The sequence below is a fragment of the Cydia fagiglandana genome, chromosome 14 (genome assembly GCF_963556715.1).
Source record: "Cydia fagiglandana chromosome 14, ilCydFagi1.1, whole genome shotgun sequence".
Lineage (NCBI taxonomy): Eukaryota > Metazoa > Arthropoda > Insecta > Lepidoptera > Tortricidae > Cydia > Cydia fagiglandana.
Window position 1 is genome coordinate 7,027,705 of NC_085945.1, and position 25,058 is coordinate 7,052,762.

Sequence of the window (25,058 nt, forward strand, 5' to 3'; positions counted from 1 at the left end):
GGACGTATGCGATTTCTAAGATTTTGCGCTTTCGATTAATGAGTTAATTCTCTGCTTGGTGCTCTGTACTAATATTAATATTTTTTGGATGTTGTTTAAGTTGTTCTCAAATAAATAAAAGCGTACATGTTTATAGGTTTAAATAAATTTTCGGTTTGTTGGTAAGAAAAAAAAAACATTTTTTTATTTTGTTATTAGGTTAGGTATGCTGCCAGTTGATTAATTGAATATATTTTGTGTCTTTTGCGAATAAACATTAAACGTTGTTCACAAAACGGGTTTATCACTTAGGGTTTTAAGTAAAACATTAGTTTTGGCTGTACATGTAATAACCGAGACGGTTTTCGTCTCGGTTATTTCTATTAGGAGTGATTAAAAAGTTAGGTACGCTGATATCGTTTGGTTTTTTTGGTAATATTGAATTATTTTCAAATAATTACCTAAGAAGTAGACGTCGTTATTCACTAATAACTTTCATATTCCTAAAAAATCCTCAGATTTTAATTATAGGTTAGGTCCACCTGTAGGTTAGGTTATTAATTAGGTTAACTCATACTCTCAATTAATCATGAACTTCTGATGAAAATATGACGCGCAAGCGTAAATCTAATTTAGCGCGCAGCACTATCAGAGCTCGGGTAGCGAAAGTAGCTCGAACCCAAGAATCTGAGGAGCAGACTCAGAACCGTCGGGTTTTAGATGCCGAGCGCCACGCAGCTCAAAGGTCTGCCGAGACCTTAGAACAGAGTCAGATCCGCCGGAATCTAGATGCCGAGCGCCATGCATCTCAAAGGGCTGCCGAGACCTTAGAACAGACTCAAATCCGCCGAAATCTCGATGCCGAGCGCCACGCAGCTCAAAGGTCTGCCGAGACCTTAGAACAGACTCAGATCCGCCGAAATCTAGACGCCGAGCGCCACGCAGCTCAAAGGACTGCCGAGACCTTAGAACAGACTCAGATCCGCCGAAATCTAGATGCCGAGCGCCACGCCGCTCAAAGGGCTGCCGAGACATCTGAGGAATCCCAAAGACGACGTGATTTAAATGCTGAACGCCAGTCAGAAAGAAGGCATGCGGTTACAATGAATAAATGGGAAGCGTTTTATGATGCCGCTTTTGATTATGACCCTTTAATCGATTATATTAATCATAGATTAGTTCTCATAGGCAAAATGAATGAAAAATGTACACATTGTGAAGCACTCAAGTGGAAAGAAGAAACTCCGAGTATGTGCTGTTCTCTAGGAAAAGTTTCAGTTCCTACACTTGGTGAGCCAGAGGAACCACTTAAAACTTTACTCTTATATGATAGCAATGAATCTCAGCGTTTTTTAAGCCGTATAAGAAAATATAATTCATGCTTTCAAATGACGTCGTTTGGTGTAGATAAAGAGGTAATTATGCCTGGATTTTCTCCAACTTTTACCATCCAAGGCCAAATTTATCATAGAATTGGCTCTTTGCTTCCAACAAATAATGATCAGTCAAAATTTTTACAGATTTATTTCATGGGTGATGAGAGTAAAGAGGTTGACCGCAGGTGTCAAAACATTGAAGGCGTCGAAAGGGATACTGTACTTAAAATTCAGAGAATGTTACATGAACATAACCGCCTCATACACACTTTTAAAACAGCTTTAGAAATGATGCCAGGAGAAGATTATAAATTAGTTCTGCATCCTGACCGTACGCCAAGTGGAGAACATGAAAGACGATACAATGCACCTTTAATAAACGAAGTCGCAGCTTTGGTTACAGGCGAACAGTATGCTTCCCGTGATATTGTTCTACGAGCCCGTGATGATACATTAACCAGGATTCCTGATACACATAAATTTTATGATGCGTTACAATATCCGTTAATATTTAGCAAGGGACAAGAGGGGTATCACTTTCAAATTCCACAAGTCAGTCCTGTGACTGGCCTCCCCTTACCCAATACAAAAGTAACATCTATGGAATTTTATGCCTACCATATTATGATCCGAGAAAATGATTTCAATATCATACAACGATGCAAACAACTAGCCAATCAGTTTTATGTCGATATGTACGTCAAGGTTGAAAGCGAACGACTACGATTCATATCATTAAATCAAACTAAATTAAGAGCAGAGAGTTATATCCACCTTCAAGATGCTGTAGCAAACGACGCTAACGTGAATCCTAACGATATTGGTAGAATGGTAATTTTACCCTCTTCATTTCCGAATAGTCCACGGTATTTACACGAATATACTCAGGACGCGTTTACTTATGTGCGTACATATGGCCGCCCCGATTTGTTTGTTACATTCACCTGTAATCCGGCCTGGCCTGAAATAACAAATGAATTAATGCCAGGACAAAGCTCTACTGATAGGCATGACATAGTGGCAAGAGTTTTCAGGTTAAAAGTAAAAAAACTGATGGATGTTATTACCAAAGGCAAAATATTTGGAGAAGTACGCTGCTTTATGTACTCCATAGAGTGGCAGAAGCGTGGTCTGCCACATATTCACCTATTATTGTGGTTAAAAGATAAGTTAAGACCTGACCAAATTGATAAAATTATCAGCGCTGAAATTCCAGATCCAAGCAGTGACAAAGTACTCCATGATATAATCGTAAAAAATATGATTCATGGCCCTTGCGGCCCTCATAATCCTCAGTGCTCTTGCATGAAAGACGGGAAATGCTCAAAAAAGTATCCAGTTAATTAAAGAGACTGTTCATAATGAAAACGGATACCCACTGTATCGTAGAAGAGCACCGGCAGATGGAGGTCAAACGGCATCTGTGAAAGTTCGAAATGGGAGTTACGTTACTGTTGATAATAGTTGGGTGGTCCCTTATTCCCCTATCTTATCAAAAATGTTTAACGGTCATATAAATGTTGAGGCTTGCAGTTCAGTACGCGCCATCAAATATATCTGCAAATATATTAACAAAGGTAGCGATCAAGCTATTTTCAATTTAGAAAATGCAGGTCTTGCAAATCCCATAAATGAAGTGCAAACATATCAATGTGGTCGCTACGTCAATAGCAACGAAGCGGTTTGGCGGCTTTTAGGGTTTAAGTTGCACGAAAGGCATCCCACCGTGAAACATCTCAGTGTGCACTTAGAGAATGGTGAACGGGTTTATTTTACAGAAAATAATTTTCAAGAACAGTTAGCCAGTCGACCAAAAACTACACTCACAGCTTTTTTTGATCTTTGTACAAGAGATGAGTTTGCAAAAACTCTTCTATATGTCGAGGTACCGAGATATTACACATGGGACCCTAAAACAAAAGCTTGGAACCGCCGAGTTCAAGGTACTAAAGTTCAGAATTGGCCTGGTGTCAAATCATCAGATGCTTTAGGACGAGTTTACACAGTCCATGTTACTAACATGGAATGCTTTTGTGTAAGAATGCTTTTACACCATGTGCGCGGACCAACCTCTTTCAATGATCTCAAAAAATACAATAACCAAGAATTTTTAACATTTCGCGAAGCATGTGAGGCAAGAGGGTTATTAGAGAATGACAATCAGTGGGATGTGACACTAGAAGAGGCTGCGCTATGTAGATCAGCAGCCAAGTTACGAGAGCTTTTTGCTTTATTAATTGCAACTTGTGGACTTTCAAACCCTCAACAACTATGGGAAAAGTACAAAAATGACCTGTCGGATGATATTTTACACAGATTACAAGCGCATGATCCAAATGTTACCTACAATGATTTAATTTACAGTGAGGCGCTAACAAAGGTTGAAGATCAAGTGTTAAATATTACTGGAAAATATTTATCCGATTTTGGAATTAATAGGCCACATAGAACCAGTGAAATTAGCAGTGATTTAATAAGAGAACTCAACTACGACTCTGTTGCTTTACAACAACAGATAAATGAGTCTGTTCCACTAGTAAACCCAGAACAGAGATTGATTTTTGACAATGTCGTGCAAAAAATTGAAAGAGGCGAAGGTGGTTTGCTTTTTTTGGATGCTCCAGGAGGCACTGGCAAAACATTTCTTTTAAATTTGCTTTTAGCCCAAATCCGTAAAGACAAAGGTGTTGCTGTTGCAGTAGCCTCCTCTGGTATAGCTGCAACGCTGCTCAATGGTGGTCGAACGGCACATTCAGTGCTCAAATTACCATTGAACTTAGCTCACGAGGAAATGCCGATGTGTAACATCACTAAAAATAGCGAGCGTGGTCGCATGTTAAAACAATGCAAGCTGTTAGTTTGGGATGAGTGCACTACGTCCCACAAAAGGGCGATCGAAGCACTAGATCGTACTATGAAGGACATAAACAGCAACCAACATATTATGGGGGGAATGGTGGTACTTTTAGCTGGTGATTTCAGGCAAACTCTTCCAGTGATCGCAAAGGGCACACCGGCAGATGAAATCAATTCATGTTTAAAGACATCAACATTGTGGGTTCATGTAAAAAAAGAATGTCTAACTACAAACATGCGAGTACAGCTGCATGGTGATACACAAGCTGGGCAATATGCGGCTGCTCTTCTGAAAATCGGAGAAGATCGTGTACCAACTGATGATAACGGCATGATTACTTTGAATAGTGAATTCTGCAATATTGTTAAAAACATGCATGATTTAAAAACCAACGTATATCCCAATTTGACAAATAATATAAATAACAGAGAATGGTTGTGTGAAAGAGCCATTTTAGCACCAACAAATGAAATTGTAGGGCAGATAAATGATGAAATCATGTCACACGTGGAAGGTGAGGTGGTCGAATATCTGTCCATAGACAATGTCGTGGACACCGAGCAAGTGACGTCGTACCCTATAGAGTTCCTCAACTCTTTGGAATTGTCAGGGGTGCCTTCTCATAAATTAAAGCTAAAAGTTGGCGTTCCAGTTCTGTTAATGAGAAATCTTGACCCACCAAGACTCTGTAATGGCACTCGACTACAGATTACCCAACTGGGACGAAATATTGTGACAGCAATAATTATGTCAGGAACTGCAAAGGGAGAAGATGTCTTGATTCCGCGTATTCCAATAATCCCAACAGATTTACCATTCCAGTTCAAACGAATTCAGTTTCCCCTGAAAGCTGCATTTGCAATAACAATAAACAAAGCTCAAGGACAAACATTGAAAGTGGCAGGTGTACATTTAGAAAAAAACTGTTTTTCCCATGGCCAACTGTATGTGGCGTGCTCACGAGTCTCGACCCCACACAATCTTCACGTATTAGCAAAGGACGGAAAAACCAAAAACGTAGTTTACAGAAATGTCTTAGATTAAATAATTTCGTGCAATTAATATCCATACTAATATTATAAATGCGAAAGTGTATCTATCTGTTACCGATTCATGCTTAAACCCCAGAACCGGTTTAGCAGATATTATTACTAGGTACTAATATAGGTATATATAGTTTGAGTTCCTGGGAAGGACATATAACAGTTTTTATCCCCGAAGGCACATACTATTATTTCTTAAACAAGGGACTACTTATAAGTTACAAACTTTTCGTAAGGAATATAAAATGTTTATGCATTTTCGACAATATAGCCATCATTTCAGACCATCGGGGATCTATGAAAAACAAATTGGGTAACAGATACAAGTTGGGTAAAAGATAAAGCTACCCAAATTACAAATTCCACGCAGACGAAGTCGCGGGCAAAAGCTAGTAAATAAATAAAATATGAATATATGTACTTAACTTCCATACCTATATCTAAATATTTCATCCAGATACCATACCTCCAGGTCAGGAAACGAACCTGCCTATAGATAAATCCAAGTGGTTGGTAAAGAAAAATATTAAAATTTTAAATATACGTACTACCTCACAAAAAACTCTCTGGACGCTGTAAAGATTCCACTTTTCGTCTGGTGTCTGGGCATCAGCTAAAACCAAATGCGTCCCCTTAACGGGGGGGGGGGGGGGGCAGAACACTTCGCACCGCCTTGGCGTAAACCACTGGTTGTTGACTAATGATACGGTTCCGCCGTCTTTTTCAGTAGATTGTATCACCGAGTACATGTTTTTGATGAAACTAAGAATCACATTATAGTCGCACCAAACAAAGTCTGCAGCGGATTTGATAGCCCACGCAGTGTAAGTGTTATGTATACGTCATAATTTCATAGAAGTTTGACGTTTAAAATGACACTTTCACTGCGTGGGCTACCAAAATCGCTGCAGACTTTTTACGGTCTGACTATAAACAGAATCACGGACGCGTAGGTACAACACAACAGGTAAACCGACAACAAACTGACTGAAATGCGTTCCGTTCCAATATCTTGTCTTAAAGCTTCTTTTTAAAAATAACATTTACAGTACTATGGTCTTTTTCACTTTTCGTGCCATGTCAAAAGTTTAAAGGGCCATATGTACTGTAAAACGTTGTACGATACACGTGCGTGCATTGACTTCCACCAATATTTTTGCTTTATGCGTGGCAATGTTGATTTCATGTCCATGTGTCCACTGCCATCGTGTGGTTACTTTGATATTGAAGATTAAACTTTGTGGTACTACAGTTCTCTCTTTATTTTAAAGCTCTTGTTCATTGATATGTATGAGAATTTATATTTTATATTGTTGTCTAATTTGTTGCAAATGGTGTTGTTGGGTCTTGATTTCATTTTGTGCATATTAATTCAATGAATTTGTCCTTATTTTGTGCTTGTTTTAATTTTTTTTCATTACTTGTGACTACGAGTATCATCATACATAAATCTTCTAAGGGATATCTTGAAAGAGAGAGCACAAAGCGGCGTCTCTGTATCGGCGTCTACAAAAGAAAACGGCGGCGCATGCCTTGCTACAGCGGCACAGAACAGTTTAAAAAGGCCCCATTAGCACGAGAGCTTAAAAACGTCGCGTTAAAACCCGCGCTTTTTTACCGTTTCTAATATTTCTGACGATTATGTAAACAAAATAATGACAGCGGCACACAAATTAAGAAACATAAAAATTCAAGTTAACGAAGAATGGCTAGGCACTTGCTGGCAGATACCTTGTTTTTATTCCTACACATAGACCCTGTAGATGATGGTACGGCGTCGGCTGGTGTTTCATATTCTGTTTCTATGAAGTGAGTGTGCGTTGTCAACTTTACATGTCTTTAGTAAGTTTGCATCAATCAAATGGGCACTAGCTAATACCAGCTGCTCATTTATTAACATCGAATTTACTCTGAGATCTAGATAAATTGCACCCAGAACGGAACTGTTCTCTAAATTGGTATTAATAAGTTCCTTTAACAAACCCACCTTCCGCGTTAATCCACTGTCCTCAAATGCCTTAGCTAAATTATCCAAAATCCGTTTTGCGTTTTTAGCATCTTGAATATGTACATAAAGTATCGGGTCTACCAGCAATATTATGAAGACTATGTAAACAAAATAATGACGGAATTTGAAGTACACGTAATTCGTAAGAAATTCTTCTGCCTCATCCACTTCCTTAGTGAACTCCGCTTCATAATTCTGTCTTCGTCGACCGCAGACTGTGTGAATTCGTCGAGCACCCTCAAACGATTAATTCTTTCCATCAAGTATAAGAAGTCCACTTCCACCGCGCTGACATCGTTTTCTACTATTTTTTGTTCTAGCGCGGTTGCTGTTATATTGAACAACCTACGTATTTGTCTCCTTTCGCGGTCTGCTTAGATATTCCGTCATTTTGATACGCTGTAGTGCGCACTCTTTGTTGTAATATGCGCTTTCTTCCTATGGTCGCCACTTGTTGAGGACCTTCTTACGCGGATCAACATGAAAATAAAGATATCTTACAGGTTACTTGACACATATTACAACATCAATTAACAATAATGATTAAGCGACGAGTTTGTAGCCATACGATGTTGCCGAATTCGTCAATCTATGCGTCCAAAGTTAAAACGGCTGTTTTTGTATTGATTTCGTAGATCGACGAAACCAGCAACATAAAAACTAGTTTGATGTATTCAAAAGGTACTTCAATACACAATACAGTACGTAGCGCCCGCCCCCCTTTTTTAATATATTTCGTTTTTATTATTTAGCTGTGGCGCTAGTGTGCACGTTGATGGCATCTTAACGCATTCACTGCCAGGGGGCGTGGCCTAGGAACAAAGTTGTATGAAGGTGAAAGCACATGTGCGTTGGGGGCAGTGAATGTGTTAGGACGCCTATGCTCCCTAGGACGTCTAGTCTATTCTCAGTGTTGCCAACCAACACAACACAATTTTCATAACAATAGATACTTATAAGTTTGCGTGGGCAAAGCGTTCGTAAATAAATCTGGTAATGAGGATTTCCCTGATTGAGATTTTCACAGCATATGAACTTACTTATACGAATAATTACATAATCATAATCATTTATTTATTGCATCCGTGATATTTACAAAGGTATTTAGAAAAAGTTTAAGTACAGCATGGACACTACAAGGGCGTGGCAACATATTATACATCATATTATGTTCATGGTGTCAACAAGCAATTACGTATACCTATATAAAATTAGTATTTTCAATTGGATTTGTCACGATGTTGATGTTGTAATAAGCCTACATACTTTAAAATTTTTTGATATAAGCTTCAGAACGCATACACGGCGGTAGAAATTGTAATTCACCTATTAGTAAATTTCCAAAACAATAGTTTCGTTTGTCGAGGTCCTTATCGAATGTAAAAAAAATAATTTGGCCAAGTCCGAGATAGCTCGAGGCATTTAGTGTTCCGTACGGCTACCATCAGTTTGGCATTGACATAAACGATATCGTGAACGTAATTTACTTCCTATAGGTATATCTCTTTCGCACTAATATGTCAGTACGAGCGAGATGCATAGAAAGTAAATTACGTTCACGCCCACGGTAGCGTTTATGTCAATGCCAAACTGATGGTAGCCGTACCGCTCGCATCGTTACATTTTACAGAGGTTGTTTGCCTGTTTTTAGGATACTGTATTCAACTACACACACAGAACAATAGTACAAAGTGTCTAAGTGCGAAGGCCGAAGGCCGAGCTTTAGCAAAATGTCATCGCTTTAGCACAGAGCTTTACAAGTGTCTAAATGTGAAGGCCAAAGGCCGACCTCCGCGTAGCCCGAAGGCCCGAAGCGTCCAGGATGTCAGTGCTTTAACACAGTACAATAGTACAAGTGTCTAAATGCGAAAGCCGAAGGCCGAGCTCCGCGTAGGGCCGAAGGCCCGAAGCGTCCAGGATTTTAGTACTTAAACACAGAACAATAGTATAAGTATCTAAATGCGAAGGCCGAAGGCCGAGCTCCGCGTAGGGCCGAAGGCCCGAAGCGTCCAGGCTGTCAGTTCTGTGTTTAACCACTGACATCTTGCAGGCGTCGGGCCTTCGGCCCTACGCGGAGCTCGGCCTCCGGCGTTCGCATTTAGACACTTGTATTAATTACTAGTGATGTACCGACTATTGATTTGGCCGACTAGCCGACTAATCGGCGCTCGGATGGCCGATTAGTCGGCCGGATCATTAGTTTCGTCTAAGTTCGGTTCAGATGCACTTAATAAAAAACCGTTTTACCCCTCTCTATTCGTCATATTATAAATATACATATAGTAACGCTGAAAAATGAACTGAATAAAAAATCCTAAGGCTATATATAATATGTACGACAAGCAAACAAGAAAGCGACCAAGCGGTCAATAATTCAAACAAAAGTTTTCGTAAGCACCCTAAATAGGAATGTGGGTAAAATAGGTGAAAAACTTATCGTAAATATTTGCTGTGTATTTCTTTTTGCCCTGTTTTTCTGTCATTTATAAAGTGCCGACCAATCGGCCATTTTTGCCGACTAGTCGCCGACTAATCGTCGACTACAAATGTGGCCGGATAGTCGGCTTTCCCGACTAGTCGGCGACTAGTCGGTACATCCCTATTAATTACCTGTGTTTAGAACTGACCTCCTGGATGCTTCGGGCTTTCGGCCCAATGCGACTTCAGCCTTTGGATCTTGCGACTTAGACACTTGTACTTAAAAATACTTGGAAAAGTTACGGGAGGCGCGCGTCTGTCGGACGCTTCGGATCTTCGAATCGCTCCTTCGGCCTTTGCATTTAGTTAGATATTTGTACTATTGCTTTGTGTTTGAATACCGAAGTCGAGCATCTCGCGAATGCATGTATTATAATAATTTAGAGTAAGGCCAAACGCGCACCACGATTTTTTGTCCTGCGATAATTTTGTCGCAGAAATGCAACGTATGTGTTCATATGTTAGTGCGCGCATATGCGACAAAAAAATTGCAGCGATATTAAAATTGTGATTTGTCACATTTTTCCGCGATTGTTCGCGACGCGATTGTCGCAAAGTGAATTGCAGCATGCGGAGTTGTATGGCCCCGCGAGCACTATGATAATAAAATCGCACCCCGGCCGGACCTCAGTCGGCAATGTCGGCATTTCGCTCTCCAAACCCCAACATCTCGGCACCTGCATCTCCAATGGAGTCTCAAAATGAGATGCTAGATGTCGACCATTTAATTATGGAAATAGACGGGGATCACCTTTGTGTTATAAATGCTCAAAGTCATACAGCAATCGCATATTAAAGACACGTTTCATGACAAGCGACTGGTCGACTTTTTCATTTTCATCGCAGTGCGCGCAGTGAATTTTCTGCGATATATTACAGCGCGATTCTAAAATCGTGTCGCAAAAATTAATATCGTGGTGCGCGCTTGGCCTATAATACCTTAAATGTATACTCCTTCAATTTGAATTTAGAACTCATTATTATTTTTTATTTGATTTTGTTTCTAGTTCTATGCCATATATATAGACTTTAATATTATTTAGAACTGCTAAAAAACAAGATCGGCTTACTTTAAATATTTCGTCAATTTTACCTTTGTTTCTAAAAACTGTGATATTTAACTGTCATATACTATTAATGTCTTCCAAAATTATTTTCTCGTAACAGGACTGAGGGGCTACCGCGAAAACCGAAATTCGCAATTTGCGGGGATCTTTCTCTTTTACTCCAATGAAGGCGTAATTAGAGTGACAGAGAAAAATGCTCGCAATTTGCGAACTTCTATTTTCGCGGTTATAGCCCTGAATCTTGTTGCTCACCGATCCGTTCAAAAATATACATAAGTACTGAATATAATTAATAGATATTATAATTATACAATTAATACAGAAATGTAATGGTACTTAATGAAAAGGAATATTGTGTATATTGTTTCGACGAATCAGATACTCTCAATAAAATCTATACATGAGGCCAAAGCTGTTCATAAATATTAAATGACTTTATTATCTCTATACGCCTTACTAACTCTATGTGTCCTATTGTGAAAAAAAAAACACAACGACAGTCAAGAACGGAATTCTTAATTTGAATTTTTCCGATTTTTGAGATACGTAGTCCATTGCTTGGAAAGCCCGTTCGAAATTGAAACTTATTTGCAATATAATAAGGTCGTATTTTGTAGATCTCTTTCATACTTATAGTAGGCTATTGAGATAAAATTAAATATCCCACAAAAATAAGCAAGCAGAATTAAACTTTGTGTCAAAGACATAAGTCATAAATTTCAATGCCAACGTTTTAACTAAGGATGTTTCTCGCCTAATATGAATTGACCAGTGTAAGCATCAGTTAGCTAGCCCTAAGCAATCAAAGGTCAAGCTGCAGTTGAAAAACTAATAAAGATAAAGTTAAGCTGATAATTTTCCCGCCGTCTCCATGCTTCTTTAAGTTGGGTATTGACTGGTCAGCTGCCTGTTAGCTATAGTTTTCGCGAAAATCGCCAGGACAGAGGTGAAAATTTTTGTATGAAAACTTGCAACTTTAAATGCATTTTTTGACGAAACTATTGCAGTCTAAAATGAAGTCAAAATCAGTCCATCGACTCAATTTTTTGCAAGCTTTCTAATGGTACCCCACACGATTCTTACAAATGAAAAAAGTTTCAGCCTACCCCTCTCAACCCCCTAAATCTCCCCCTTTAATAAGAAATAAGCAGTTTTGACTTATTTACAATATGAGTGGTGGTAATTGCTATAACTGTTCCAAATTTTAGGTATCTATGTCAAACGGTCTCTGAGAAAAACGTATTTAACTGATTTGCAAGACCGAAGTGATCCCATAAGTGTTCCGTAAACAAAGTTTTGTACGGAACACTAAAAACACATTGATTGTCATTCGAAGTAGTTTCTTCTTCTGGTTTAGCATTAACACCGCTATCTTCGCTTGGTTTGGCCATCTTGCAATCTGGATTATTTCCTGCTTCCTTTTATTTCATATGTTTTCTGGTCTCCGGGCTTACCTGCGTCGATGATAATGACTGACTGGTCTTCTTCGTCAAAATGTTCTATGTTTCGTGATGTAGCGGTGCTACATATTTTCCCATAGAACGAATGAATAACATAACCTGTAAAACATGAGAGTCGCATTTCCGACAAAATAACATATACTAGAGCGAGACACTTATGTAAAACTGCAATGTACCTTCTCAGCTGTAGGTTGATTAGCATATCCAGTCTCCTAGCTAGCTCGTTCCGAAGAATCAAGTCCAAAGAACCATGCCACTTTGACGAAACTTGTCATCAAGTGTGTTGTTGATTGTTATCAAGTTGTAATTGTAAAACCAACTATAATTTATAGATTATACATTAATAAGATTATAGATTAGATTAATAGATTATTGATTATACTTAATGACATTAATTTTTTTTAGAGAAAAAAAATGTGTTGTATTTTTTTTTCATTTTTTTTTTCATGCGAATGTTATATATTGTAATTTCTTTTTGTTATTAATTGGTTATATTTTGCCATTAAGTGGCCGTTAAAGTATATTTTCATTATAGTAATTTTACTGTATCTTTAATAAGATGGCAAGAAAAAATAAATATTACTTATGTAGTTATGTATCAGTTGTGTTTGCTCTCTTGTCCGTCTTCATATTCTCTTCCTTCGTCTTCTATGGTTTTCGATGCTGTTTTGGTCATCATGTTCGCTTGGCTGCGGCATGCGTATCGGCTTCGGTTCTGCTTCCTGGAAGTGTTGACTCTGCTATGTCCATGAGGCGGTTGGTGTTCCGGCCGGGTTGGTACGAGCCCCAATGCAGAAGAGTTCGGCTACTATTTAAAATTGAAAGTAACTTTTTTTCAAAGTCAAATCTAATAAGTAATTTTAGTAGCATAGGAGCAAGAACTAAAAAAAAGTGTAGTAAAATTAATCAACTTTATTTCCTATATAATACAACAAAAAAATATTCATGTATTGTAATAAAAAAAAAAAAATTCTTCTATCAACTACAACGCATAATAGTTCGGATATCGATCTCGAGTACGCAAAATAGTTCGCCTATCACTTAGTTGTCTCGTCTTTACTCTTAAGAACAGCCTTGATCCTCAATGGCATCGTCGCTACCAACTCATCGCACTCTTCTGGGGCTATAGACTCCCAGACAGCGACGATTTTCTCTTTTAAAACACTTTTTGACCTCGATGGAAACTTGCGTATTTTTTTTTTCATTTTCCACCACAATGTTTCAATGGGTGACAAATCTGGACTATTCGACGGCCACTCCATAGTGCGGATTCCTTTAGACTCGAGCCATGTCTTCGTGGCCTTTGCAGTATGGCAAGATGCCCCATCTTGTTGAAAAGTGTAGACATTTTCATATTCCAAGCTTGGAATAGATGGAATTGAACTGGTTTTCAAAATGTCCTGGTATTTCACTGCATTAACAGTCCCTTCTACAAAATGCAGGCGGCCTACCCCTTGTGCCGACATGCAACCCCATATCATCACACACCCAGGAAACTTCACTTTTCTCTTAATGCAGTCCTTGATGAATGCTTCGTCTTTATTTCGAACGATTTTTTTTCGTTCGTCGCCGACGGTTACTTCGAATTTTGATTCACCACTCCATATTATTTGACGCCATTGCTCAGTAGTCCAGTTTGAGTGCTCGCGAGCGAATTTCAGCCTCTTCTTTTTCTGTAACTCCGTTAGTAAAGGTTTTTCCTTGGCCGTGTAAAAACCATATCCCATTCTTTTGAGAACCCTTTTGCAGGTATTCACTGAAACGTCTTTCTGGATCATATCACGCCATTTTACGGTAAGTTCCCCCGCACGAGCACGGCGGTTTTGTTTGATAATTTTCTTTAAAACTCGGTTTTCAGCTGCACTCGTCATACGCGGTCGACCAGACTTCTTCAAACACGAAATTGTGCCGTGTTTCTTGCGATGCTGGATGATTGACTGGACAGTAGATCTTGGCAGTAATAAATCTCTGGCGATTTGGTTGGTAGATTTTCCACTCTCACTACTGGAAATTATAATTTTTCTGACTTCTTCTGTGACTGGTTTTCCGCGGCCCATGTTGCTCTAAATTACTTATAATAATGAAAAAATACTTGGAGTATGTACTTATATATGTACCCTTTGACATATTAAATGAGAATGGGTTCCAAATTTATTTGAATCATTTTTATTTATTTGAGCAATAACATTAAAGAGGCTTAACGCTAGGCATGTACAAACTATTTTGCATCAATTAAGAACCTGCCGAACAGTTTTGTGAAACCATACATGAATAAATATACCTAGGATTTTTTTTTCTTACTTACATTGTATTTATTGTGCAATAGTGTAAAAGCAACGTTGTATTTATGTAGTATAATATTGTAGAAATCGTTTGCTGCTAATGCCTTTCTAGAAATAAAACGAGTTGATGTAAGATTCATATACTTAATAATCTATGACTTGACGAACTCTTCTGCATTGGGGCTCGTAGTTGGGGTCGACGGTGAATACCAGGTTGTTTTGTGGCCCAGTGGACTGATCTTGTTGCGGTTTTCTGTCCCGTGGTATCTACCGTTATCGTTATCATTGTCACTGTGCCGCTGGCTTGCTAGTGCTTAGACGCCTCGTTCGGAGCGATGATGAGCTTTCCTTTTTGGTAGGTTTTAGCGGGCTGGCTGCCTATGACCTCGGGTTTGTGCTTGGTTCGGGTTCGGCTTGGCTGGGCGGCGTCTAAACTGGGGCTGCCTCGAGCAGCCCGACTGGCAGGGTCGCCATGAAATAAGATGCGGAAGGGTAGAATAGAATAGAATAAATGTTTATTGTATAACTGTGTACATACAAGGGTGGTAATTTACAAAGTAATAAGTAGAAAGTAACACCACTATAGTCGGGTAAATAATGAACCCTTTATTAGTAAACTGTTGGCCTTATATACTAGTTACATCCTTTGTCTGAGTTCAGTCATGTGGAAAATCGCAATGAATCATAATATAATATTACTATAATTTTTTCCATATTTTCAGTCTATTTCTTTTCACGCTTAAAATCCATTTGTATGTAGAAAATGACCGTTCAACGTCTACAGATGTGAGTGGTGCAAACTTATAAATCAAATCATCATCTGCGTCGATCCCTTGAACAATTCTCTCACTTTTTTCTCTAACTATGTCATAGTCAGGATTGCGTTCTATAACTTTCTCTAATTTATTTTCTATTATTTCGTTCGACGACCAGTTCAAAACACATCTAACGTTGTCAATAATATCAAAATATTCTGCTAGCGATAATTTAGACCCTTGTAATTTTGTAAGTGCTACTTGAATTATTCCATAGTTTTCGTGAATAAAATTTAGTTGGGATTGAATATTTTCTTTCCTCATAGCGGCTTTTGCTTTTCTTATAGATATTGCTTCATTGCTATTAAGGTTACCTACAACGTCCGATATTTGTTGAAAATGTTCCGCACAATACGACGTTGCCTTTAGCCATGTACGAGTACCCCATCTACCCATCTAGTAATTACTGGTTGCGGAGGCAGCGGTTAATTAGGGTAAATATCCTTAAGGAGTCTTACTCTGTTAGGTGATTTTAAAAATATGTTTTTTACGTTGGCTACTAAATCATCAACGTTTTCGTATTGAGAGCGTACTTGTTCCGCGACTCTGTTAAGGGCATGTGCTAAGCAAGGTAAAAATGGAACAAAAAAAAAGAAAAGATCGAGCAGAGTGGTGCAAACAGTGGCTAATGAAAAGAAAACAGTTTACTCATACAAATTGATTAAAAGAATTGAGGTTTACGCCTCAAGATTATTGTAATTATTTACGAATGAATGAAGAAACATATATCATGGTTTATTATATACATATTTGAAAAAATAATAACAACAGATTACCAAGTTGCAATAGATTTTGGTAATCTGTTCTTCCAATAACGCAGCTTCCTTGGCAGCTCCGTCGAAAAGTTTTTGTGTTTTTTCTTGAAGTTCTCTGACCATTTCCGCAGTTTTTCTTTTTTGTGCTCTGATTTTCGCCTCTGAACTTAAATTTTCCTTCTTATTGTGTAGCTCCTCCGTGTACACGGAGTGAGCATTACGAGCCGCGTGGATATTTTTTTTTTTCAATATTCATTTTGTCTATACCGCCGTGGTAGGATATAGGGTCATAAACGCGTCTTTGCACAATTATAGACTCTTGTGATAGATTTTCCACTAATATCCTTATTGATGGAAAAGCCACGCTCACTATAAGCGATTCCGTGGGATAACACCATAACCATTTTTATTAAAGTTTGCAGAGTGGTGCAATGCACACAGTGGCTAATGAAAAGAAAACAGTTTACTCATACAAATTTATTAAAAGAATTGAGGGCTACGCCTCAAGATTGTAATTGTTTACGAATGAATGAAGAAACATACACGTTAGTTACTCCTCTAATTGAGAAGCAAGACACCGTTGTGAGAAACGCTATCTCGGCACACGAGAGCTTAACAGTGACTTTACGATTTCTAACAGGGAGATCATATGAGTGCCTAAAATTTTCAGTCATAATATCGCCTCAATCTTTAGGGCGAATTATACCAGAAACCTGTGCTGCGATTTACGAAGTTCTCAAAAAGGATTATATACCGGTAAGATTGTTGTTTTATATATAATGAGAAGTACCCAATGGGTATCTGTCTACCATCATATCTACCACCATATCTACTAAATGTGTCTATCTACCAAACAAATCATATCCAAATCCGTTTAACCGTTGAGACGTGAAAGCGGAATAAAGGAGCAAACATCTAAACATCCATATACTTTCGTATTTATCGACCAAGCGACCGAAGCGTTTATGTTCCCGAGGTCAGCGTTGACTGGACTTTGGTACAATTTTACTTTCCGTCCACTGTATCTTGAACTCCCGTTAAGTTAAATTTCCGCCATATTTCGAAACAAAGCGAGGTCTGCAGCTCACAGAGCCTCTAGTAATATTAGTTTGATTAGCTCCTGAGAGACCTGCACACCCTGGATGGACCGGCAGATCTAGCAACTTTGAACTTACGTAGGAGCTTTGTAGAAGTTGCAGGAAAGGCGTGTGGACCGCTCAACACAAATGAAACCTCGGAGTTTCTTTAATTTCTTTTATTAAAAAGAGACGAAGAAAGACTTATAATCCCACCTGCTGACAGTGGTTCTTATTACTACAGCTACAAAGGACGAAACAGCATGGTTCTCATGGCAATTGTTGACGCAAGATACCGGTTTATACTTGCTGATTTTGGAATAAATGGAAGAGTTTCTGATGGAGGAGTATTACAAAACATCAAGTTTTTCGAGAAGTTGCAAAATAAATCATTAAATATTCCAAATCCTTCCATGCATATGAAACATGGTGTCAGGTGTAAACAGAGAATAGGGAATATTACTGCATTGTTCTTCTGCCAGAGTGCATGACTGATCCATATAGTAAACAGTTTTTTGTCAATTATGACAAATCTTTCAAATCGGAATTAAAATAAAATTGCTATATGCATATATTGCTATATTATATTAATATAATTTGAGTTTAAAATAAGGTACCTACTTACAAGATATGTTAATACAATAATGCATATTTGGCTGTAGAAATCAAGCAAATCATTCATTTCCGAAAGACCAAAGTGTATGAAAGCTGTGGGAAGCGGAAGCGGCGTTACGTCGTAAAGCAAAAAAAAACCTCCAAGATATGATCAGCACATTTTAAAACCGAAGATTTCATTGCATCTGAAAACTTTTCAGGTAAGAATTTCGAAATAATAGAATAACCGTCACATTTATTACCCAATTTTATTCTGAGCATAACCTAAACTCTTGTTATTATTTTCAGGTTTTGTTATTATATAATACCAGGCGTTAGGGTGGTCCTTATTTCTCATTTTTTGAAAAGCGAACGGGGCACCTCTGTAAATTGTTATTTAGTGTGAGTTAATTCCACGTTATTTTTATTTAATTTTTTTAACTAGTTTTAGAGGTCGCTACCGAAGGTCAAAGTTTTGAAAAATATGTAAAAAATAACAATGTTATGAATCAAGCCGACTAGTTATTCAAACGGTTTCATTGTTAATTTTTTACTTGTTAAATGATTATCAAGTGCTGGAACCTACTAGCAAAACACTGACGCACCCCCCGCCCCCCTATCACACCCCTGTGACGCGAGCGCACGGGACGCTCTTCAGTCCATTTTCGTTCTTCTGACAGTGTGCACGTAATTTTCAAGCGTATCGTTCTAAAGTGTCGTAATGGCGTCTACAAGAAGTGGTGTACGCGTGTCAACGCGAAATACATCTAACGTCTGGCTTATAGGACAGTTAACACCAAATTTGAAGCAAACAAAATTACCCTCAATACGTGAAGTGCTTAGTTTGTTTTTTTACTTTAAAATCGACGAGAAAAGAACTGTAAGACGTTCTGCGACGGATACTGCCAATTATGTCTTGGCTATATGGCAAAAAGCTGCAATACCGACAAGATTAAAGAAGCATGTAATAGACAAAATTGAATATCACTTTAAAGAGTGGCAGAAACTTAAAAAAAATAAAGAAAATGTTTCAAAACGCTCCGCTGTAACAGCCGATAAAGAACAAAAGTGGCAAAAACAAATAGACCAATTGTTCGATATTGCGCACGCGAATGCCTTAAATATGATGACCATCGAAGAAGACAAACAATTCTTATTGCGACAACGAGTAAATCGGGCAGGTTTTATGACCACTGTGGACAAAGAAAGTTTGCAGAGAGAGGCTTTGAACTTAAAGAAAGAAGAAAACCTTCAAAAACGCCGAAAACGCGAAGAACAAAGAATTAATGCTCTGCGAGGAATAAATAAGTTTTCATCTTCATCTAACAGTGAAAATACTACGCCAACACCTGACGAACCAGGAAGCAGGGCCTTTAACACTTCCAGCACCGCCACCACAAAAGCCAGGTAAGAAAGGTTTTGATTAATGAAAACATAGCGGAGAGTCTTGATGCCGCTAAATTATCTGACAGAAAAGCTACTATCGTCTTATCATCTGTTTTGAAGAAAACGTGTAAAGAACCTCGAAAGTTTAATGTCAACCGTTCTTCGATTCGCCGGCAGCGGATGAAGCATCGTGAAACAATAGCAAATTGTTTAAAAACAGAATTCAAACCCGACTTACCCTTAACAATTCACTGGGATGGTAAACTTATTGAAGACATAACAGGACATAAAACGGTGGATCGCTTACCAATTTTAGTGTCCGGGCATGGAATAGATCAGCTGTTAGCAGTTCCCAAACTTGAACGTGGAACCGGTGAAGCGTGTGCCTCTGCTGTTCATGAAACCGTACAGTCATGGGGGTTAAGTGACAAAATTAAATGTTTATGTTTTGACACAACGGCAGTAAACACTGGACTGCGAAACGGATGCTGCGTTATTTTGGAACAAAAAATGGAAAGAGATATGATTTGGCTCGCCTGTCGACATCACATAATGGAAATTATGTTAGAAGCCATCACAAATCAGGCACTTGGTCCATCTAGTGGCCCAGAAATTTTGATATTCAAAAGGTTCAAAAAGGATTGGACCAATATTGATTGTAAGGATTACAAGACGGTTATTTCTGATCCCGAGTCAGCCAAACACGTTGAAGATATATCTTCAGAAATGATTTCTTTCGGACAGGATCAATTGCGTGAATACCAACCGCGTGACGATTACAGAGAGCTATTAAATCTCACAATAATTTATTTGGGAGGAATACCTGAGAGTGGAGTTTCATTCAGAACGCCTGCTGGACTTCACCGTGCTCGCTGGATGGCAAAAGCTATGTACTGTTTAAAATTATTTATGTTTCGGCATCAATTTAAAATGACTAAAAGAGAAGAAAAAGCGATAAAAAGTATTTGTACTTTTACTGTCGTCATATACGTGAAGTATTGGTTCGAAGCACCTGCTGGGCAATATGCACCGCGAAATGATTTACAACTGCTGAAAGACCTAATAACCTTTAAAAATATTAATCTAGCGATGGCTAACGTTGCGTTGAAGAAGGTTTTAGGTCATTTATGGTATTTAAGTGAAGAACTTGTTCCATTTGCATTTTTCGACGACAAACTTTCGATTGAAATCAAGAAAAAAATGGTCATTGCACTAAAAGATGAAGGGCTGGACTATAGTCCCAAGAGAATAAGTCTAGATGCAAAACATATCATGGAAAAAATATAGAAGACTTTGTGACAAGCAACTCTTTAAGGTTCTTCCAAATACTTGGCTTATCATCAGGATTTTTGAGCAAAGATGTTGTAAATTGGGAAGACGACGAATAATTTAAAGCTGCAAAAAAAATTGTACAATCGATGCGGGTAGTAAATGACATCGCTGAACGAGGAGTGGCATTGATGGAGGAGTACAACAAGCTCCTAACAACTAATGAAGACCAAAAACAGTATTTGCTTTTAATTGTAAAACAATTCCGAAAAAAGTACCCCAACGCCAAAAAATCCACCCTTTTATCATAATTTTCTCATTGTGTTATTGTTGTGTAACGGATACTAGATTGTGTAGTTTCTAAGAATATCTGATTTAGAGAAAGTAATTGCAATTGTTACTACTTGAAAGTGTTTCTTTTAAATATATCCGATTTTTAATGTAACACGTGTGTTTAATTTTATTTCACAAACTTCAAGCTGCGGTAGCGACCCCTAATTTTCGTACAATAAATATGAAAAAAATATACTTAGCGATTTTCATGTTAAATAACCATATGAAATGGTGCCCCGTAAAGAAATCGAAAAAAAATTTTGTTTTTTGCCATATAAGGACCGCCCTAACCAGGCGCGTTTTAAAGAAGGGAATAGGGCCTTCCATATTTCAGTGGACTAAAACGGAAGTTATAATATCTAATCAAAGGCGAGAACAGGCTGAAGCGAGTGAGGTGAAATCAAAATTAATGCTTACACATGTTGAGAAATCTGATGACTGAGCTCCCTTTCTAAATGTTTCATCCGAGACGGCAGCATTCGATTGTGGCGTTGATTATGTTGTGGCCCAAGAAAATAGTGTAGGATCTACACTACACCTAGCGGAGGCAGTTATAAAGTTGACCCAAAAAAAATTTATTAAGCTATGAGCTTAATCATATATGTTCCTTGAGTAATTCTAAGCATTTCAAGCCTGGGAGGCAATAAGAAATGTGTGTCTACTCGAGTTTGTAATGGATTCAAACTTTCAACCTCTTTTTAACCCTATTAGGGGATGAATTTTACAAAACGCTGAAATTACTTTTCCTGTCTTTTAATAATATCCCCAAATACAAAGATTCAAGTCCCGCGTTCGAAAAATTTTTTGATATCCATACAAACTTTCAACCCCTTTTTCACCATCTTAGGGGATGAATTTTCAAAAACGCTAAAATTAGTTTTCTTGTATGTTTATAATATATCGTTTTACGAAGTTTCAAATTCCTAGCTTAAAATAAAACTTGAACCCCATACAAACTTTCATCCCCTTTTTAACCCCCTTAGGGGTTGAATTTCCCAAAATCGCTTCTTATCTCTTGTACACTTTATAAATGTAATCTAGTGTGCAAATTTCAACTTTCTATCTTTTGTAGTTTCGCCTCCGCGTAGCAAAAATCTCCAACCAAATTTTTCACCTTTTTACGTTTTTCTTGTAAAATTACTATGAAACTGAAAAAAACAAATATCAGCAATGAATTCTACGTCTTTGGTTTATACGAAAATGATACCAAACTTGCCCAAGTACCCACCAGGATCAGAATAGATTTTTTTTAAAGATGACGGGTGGCGGCCGTCTTTGTGCCCCACCCTCCCCCCCACCCCAGGCTAGAAATGCTTAGAATTACTCAAATATCAGATGTGATGAAGCTCATAGCTTAATAAAAATTTTTTGGGTCATGTATGGCAGCGTTACATAACTGATTCCAGTAACCAGGCATATAGTTGCTATATGCCTGGTTTTAATACAACAACATGTAACGCTTCGTACGAGACGGCAGCATTCGATTGTGGTGTTCATTATGTTGAAGAAGCCGTGGCCCAAGAAAACAGTGTAAATAACCCACAGTTGCAAAATTATATTCCTGATTTTAGTGAGACTGCAACTTAACAAAAAATTGTTGTTCATGGCCACAGACACAACATCCTCCAGGCTGAGCATAGTCGCGCTACCCCCTCTGCCACGCATACGGTAGTTTTACTCCATGTTCAAGTCGAAAGTGTCTTTGTGTGACGTCCGTGTCTTTGAACGGACCAATCACGGCACGGGACTTCGCTCACCTCGCCTCGCGCACCCCCGCATTTTTGGCATCATCGGTTGCATGAAATAATTGCTCTAAACTCGGTCTATAGGATTCCTAGTCTATGTCCAATTGTCCATGGCTCTCAGGGGCACGGCTAGTTACGACGACTCCTTTGTTATTGATTTTGTATACATATAATAAAGTTTGAAATGATTCGGAAACATAACACTTATAATCATTTACTTATTCGTTTATAAAATTTCTTCCGAAATTGACACCGCTATTGAAAGACTTAATATGGACCTTGCAAGTATAGCGTCTTGGGCTTCGGATAATAGTTTGATGCTCAATCCTTCTAAAACAAAATATCTAATATTTGGCACCAAAAATCAGCTGAACAGAATCAGACCTAATGGAGATCTAATCCTATCAGGTGAACCCATTGAACGAGTATATGAGGCTCGAAATTTAGGTTAAATTATTGACAGCGAACTTAGGCCCCCCCCCACATCTGGCGTCTTTCGAGCGTCGGCGTCTGTCGGCGTCGGTCCAGCGCTATGGAAAATGACGTCGCTGCGCAGTTGCGTCGACGCTGCGTCGACGTTGCGTCGACGTCGGCCATAGAATTGTAGACGCCGACGCTCGAAAGACGCCAGATGTGGGGGGGCCCTTAGGTTTGAGAAACATGTTGCTGAATCTGTTAGAAACTGTTTTTACAGGCTCAAACTACTATATGACATACGACCGTTTATCAACGAAACCTTGCGCACTCAGATAGTTGAAGCTCTTGTTCTTTCCAAATTAAATTATATGGATTTAGTGTATGGTCCACGTCTCCTATCAAAAACAAAACGACTTATACAGAGGGTGCAAAATGCTTGTGCCCGGTTCTGCTTCAATATCCCACCAAGAGGCCATGTTACACCATTTTTGAATAAACACAATGTTATTAAAATGCTGCACCGTCGCAAGCTTCATCTAGCGGGTCTTCTATTCGGCATTGTAAAATACAAATCTCCGTCATATCTCTTTGAGAAGTTGTCATGGATGTCCACTCGTAGATTACTTGGCGTTGTTGAAAATCTAAGCATTCTTTTTGTTTCAGGTGACTTGGATATTCATTGCAGCCTTGGCATATGAACCAATACTTCATGGTGCTCCAAAGCCAGGGTCAAGGGAAGAAACTATGACACATGTACAACCACAAAAATATATTGAGTGTTGTTTTACTATTTTAAAACACTGTGCATTAGGGTGGGTCGATTTTGTAAAAATAATATTTTTAATGCTGGGTACGTTTAAAAAGTTGCGTTTTGGTCTGTTTAGCATCAGAAAAATAATCAAAAAAAAAACCTATATAACTTTTAGCCCTCTACCATGGCTTCAATATTTCTAAATTATATATTTTTCGACGTTTTTATTTTTGTATCTAAAATGTGTCCGAAAGCTTTTTTATTTAATTTTATAGTTTATTCATTCATTGCGAGTATCGGAACGTACATTACAATGGTCTTTTTTTTAAATCATAGACAAAAGTAAGCTTTCTTGCGTCAAAACTGTCAACTCAATTTTCGCGTTACCCGCCAATTTGTTCATAAATTTGTCAAATAGTTGTTTTCATAACTCATTAATAGTTTTTAAGTAAAAATAAATAAAACCAAGTGAAAATCTTATTAAACATTTAGAAAACCCTATAATAATTCAACTTTATTCAAGTTTTGTTCATAAATATGAGTGCTAAGCAATCTACCGTCAAAACACGAAGTGAAGTTACTTGCCCTTTGTTTGGACCACCTTCAGATCTTAACGTGAAACTTTTACCGACGATATCAGACACTATTAAGTATATACTTATCGTAAGACACCGTATGCAAGATCTTAATTCCGGAAAACAACCGTCAATAACCCATGTTTTTGCTTGTGTGAGCTGCGACATCGAGAAGATCTGGGCTTCCGCTTCTATTCCTACTGTAAGTCCCAAGAGAATAAAGGAGTTGTTAAAAAAGTATTACGACGAATACTTAAAGGTAATACGGTACCCTAAAAGTAAAATAAACGACAACTATAGGGATAAGTTGACGAGCTTTAAAAACGGCTGTTTAACGCAACTTTTCGACATTGCAGCTTGCAAGTGCACGATTGTACTGAGGACCGATTATTGTTCCTGTGCTAAACAAAATAAAGTACCAGTCATCGAACAAAAATTTCTACTAGATCAACGATCTCACAGACAAATGATTATAGCTGGTGTAGACAAAATTCAGACTCAAAAAAATTGCTCAAAAATTGAAAGACAGCAAAAGTTGCAGAACCGTATGATGGATTTTTATAACTCTCAACCAGGTCTAAGCTCCAACCGAAAAATAGCACGTACTTCGCTTGCTTCACATACTGATTCGAATGCCATCATAGATACTCCATCTGTAATATCACTGCCGAAGACTGATACACCTTATAACACCCTAAGATTGCCAGAACTGGCGAAGACGTGTGATCGGTACGGAATTTCAAATCGATCCGGAGCTGCAATCGCAACTGCTGTGCTGCAAGACGTAGGACT

General features: G+C 38.3%; 1 protein-coding gene across 1 annotated transcript in view; it reads left to right on the forward strand.

The window, feature by feature from the left end:
• The first annotated feature begins 587 nt into the window (after positions 1–587).
• Positions 588–25,058, forward strand: part of LOC134670991 (uncharacterized protein C05D11.13-like) — a 32,508-nt gene continuing 8,037 nt past the window's right edge. The window contains exon 1 of the mRNA XM_063528811.1: positions 588–1,076. Within this exon, the coding sequence (XP_063384881.1) occupies positions 588–1,076 (489 nt within the window). The remainder of the gene's footprint in view (positions 1,077–25,058) is intronic.